We start from the raw sequence: 2,161 nt of genomic DNA on the forward strand, positions 1-2,161 counted from the left end.
TTTTGGTCACCATTCGAATGGTTTTATTACATGTGAGCTGCACCTTAATTACGTAAGCAATAGGAGTGTACGTCCAGGAAACTATCTCAAGTATCTCGCAAACTGGATATGTAGCGATCGGACAAAGACCTAGCGGTCATTCCCTCGATCTGGAGCTAGGAAAGTTGCACACGAACGCTTATATAAATGCCTGAACTTGATTCAGTAGTGCACTTTTCCATGTGACTTCGCCTAGAGCGCTTTTCTTTTCACACTAGAAAATAATGTGATTTTACAATATCCAAAGCGCAAACGTCCATCATGTCCAAGAGGATCCTAGTAAGTTTTAAAGCTATTAAATGGTTAAAAGTAAATTAACAGGCAATTTATAGTTTTACAATCGTTTGTTACGCAAAGCAAATAAGCCCATTTAACGAGGTAGCTGATTGATGGCGTTGTACGCCTTTCTTCAATAGGCGATGATGGATCATTAAACTGATTGGTGTTTTCAGATGTTCGTGGCTTTCGCCGCGCTGGTGTGTGCGAACGAGGTGGAGGATTCCGAGCAGAAGAAACGAGGCGCCGGCAAAGGGACCAGCTTGAACTCAATTCCCACTGGAGCCCAAAAGCCGGAATACACGTATCAGGTTTATTCTCAGACTCCAAGTTCACTAGGCAGTTCTTACCAAACTCAAGCTCCGAATTCATTCTACCCAAGTCAAGCGTCGAGCCAATATTATTCAGTCCCGAGTCAGCAGGAGGTATCTCCAGGGTATTCATCTCAGCCACAAATAAACCTTATTCCTCCGCCAGCTACTTCGCCATTTCTTCCCATCAATTTTGTTCCAAATCCTGGTTATCAGTCCAAATACCAAATAATTCCTTCTAAAACTGCAAACGGGAACATACAGCTACTCATACAACCATCCTCTAATTACCAGTCGAGTCCTTTTCTGCAGTATCCCCAGTCGCTATTCTCACCTAACCCTGCGAACCACCAGTACAGTCAGCAGCAACTTCAGCTGCCTTCTCAGCAACAGTTCAATGTGGCCTCTCCGTACCAGCAACTGCCTTTAGGACAGCCTTACTTGGGTCAGCCATCTCCCATGTTTCTTTTAGCACCACCAAACCCCTACAATAATTTGCTTTATCCTGGTCCGAATCCTTCGCAAAGTTTTTACAACTACTACCCATCGAACGCCCAGCAGAAATACAATTTATCTTATGGGTCATCGTCGCAGCCGTCGGTTGAGTATGAGAAAGCCCAGGGGCCTGTATCATCGAGCCTGCCGAAGGAAGATAATGATATCGGGTCGCATGGGAGCGACTACGTACCTTCGGACTCAAGTACCAGCTACAAGACGGCGTACGCGACCAGTCGCAGCGGCTCCTACTCCAAGCTAAAATGACTGTGTATAAAGAAATTAATGAATTTTATCTAGTTACCGATTTCGTGGCTTTAATTTAGTCGTATGTTACAGGTGTTCAGTTGCCATTTTTGTATCATGTTACAAAATGTTATTTATTAATGTAAGTATGGCAGTTGTTGGTAATATTATTAAATGTACAAAATAAAATATATAACTATGTGTTCAAAGTGTTTTCATTTTCGATCGACGTCACTTGCGATCAAATAATAAAATATATAAATTAATTACCACCTATACAAGTTACAAAAGTTTATATATTTTTATTCAGATAATACAAGTAAAAGTAGCAACATAAAATTATAAAATACTATAAGTAATAAAGACATATACAATAAAGAAAATATATGAACTAAAGTAAACTATGTACTAACTTATATTTAACTTATAAATAAATAATACTCCCTTAGTCATCACTATATGTTATGGTGCCCAGCTGGTAGCGTTACCTCTGTGGATAGCCAGACTTAATCTATGGCCGTTATAAAAATACTTACTTCAAAACCCTACTAGCAAACATATCTCAATATATCTGTCGTCCTTAAATAAATTACGCGACCTCAACGCAACTGTCAGGAGAACACTACATATATGAAAAAAAAAATCCGACAAAGTTTTAATAGGTGGAAAGTTGAACTTGTTAAATATACTTAACCGAACGGTGGATACTTTTCCACATGTTTTCCTATAAGAGAGTTTGCTCCATAACTCTTACTCGTTCCTCCATGCTCTGATAGATAATATAGGTTTCATTC

General features: G+C 39.6%; 1 protein-coding gene across 1 annotated transcript; it reads left to right on the top strand.

Annotated features, from left to right (window-relative positions):
- Nucleotides 1-225: 225 nt before the first annotated feature.
- Nucleotides 226-1,495, top strand: LOC125235588 (leucine-rich repeat extensin-like protein 5). The gene is made up of 2 exons (XM_048142186.1): nucleotides 226-318; nucleotides 492-1,495. Exons 1-2 carry the CDS (start codon nucleotides 301-303, stop codon nucleotides 1,386-1,388), a joined length of 915 nt encoding a protein of 304 aa, XP_047998143.1. The 5' UTR covers nucleotides 226-300; the 3' UTR covers nucleotides 1,389-1,495.
- The last annotated feature ends 666 nt before the right edge of the window (nucleotides 1,496-2,161 follow it).

Source organism: Leguminivora glycinivorella, chromosome 17, assembly GCF_023078275.1.
Source record: "Leguminivora glycinivorella isolate SPB_JAAS2020 chromosome 17, LegGlyc_1.1, whole genome shotgun sequence".
Classification (NCBI taxonomy): Eukaryota; Metazoa; Arthropoda; class Insecta; order Lepidoptera; family Tortricidae; genus Leguminivora; species Leguminivora glycinivorella.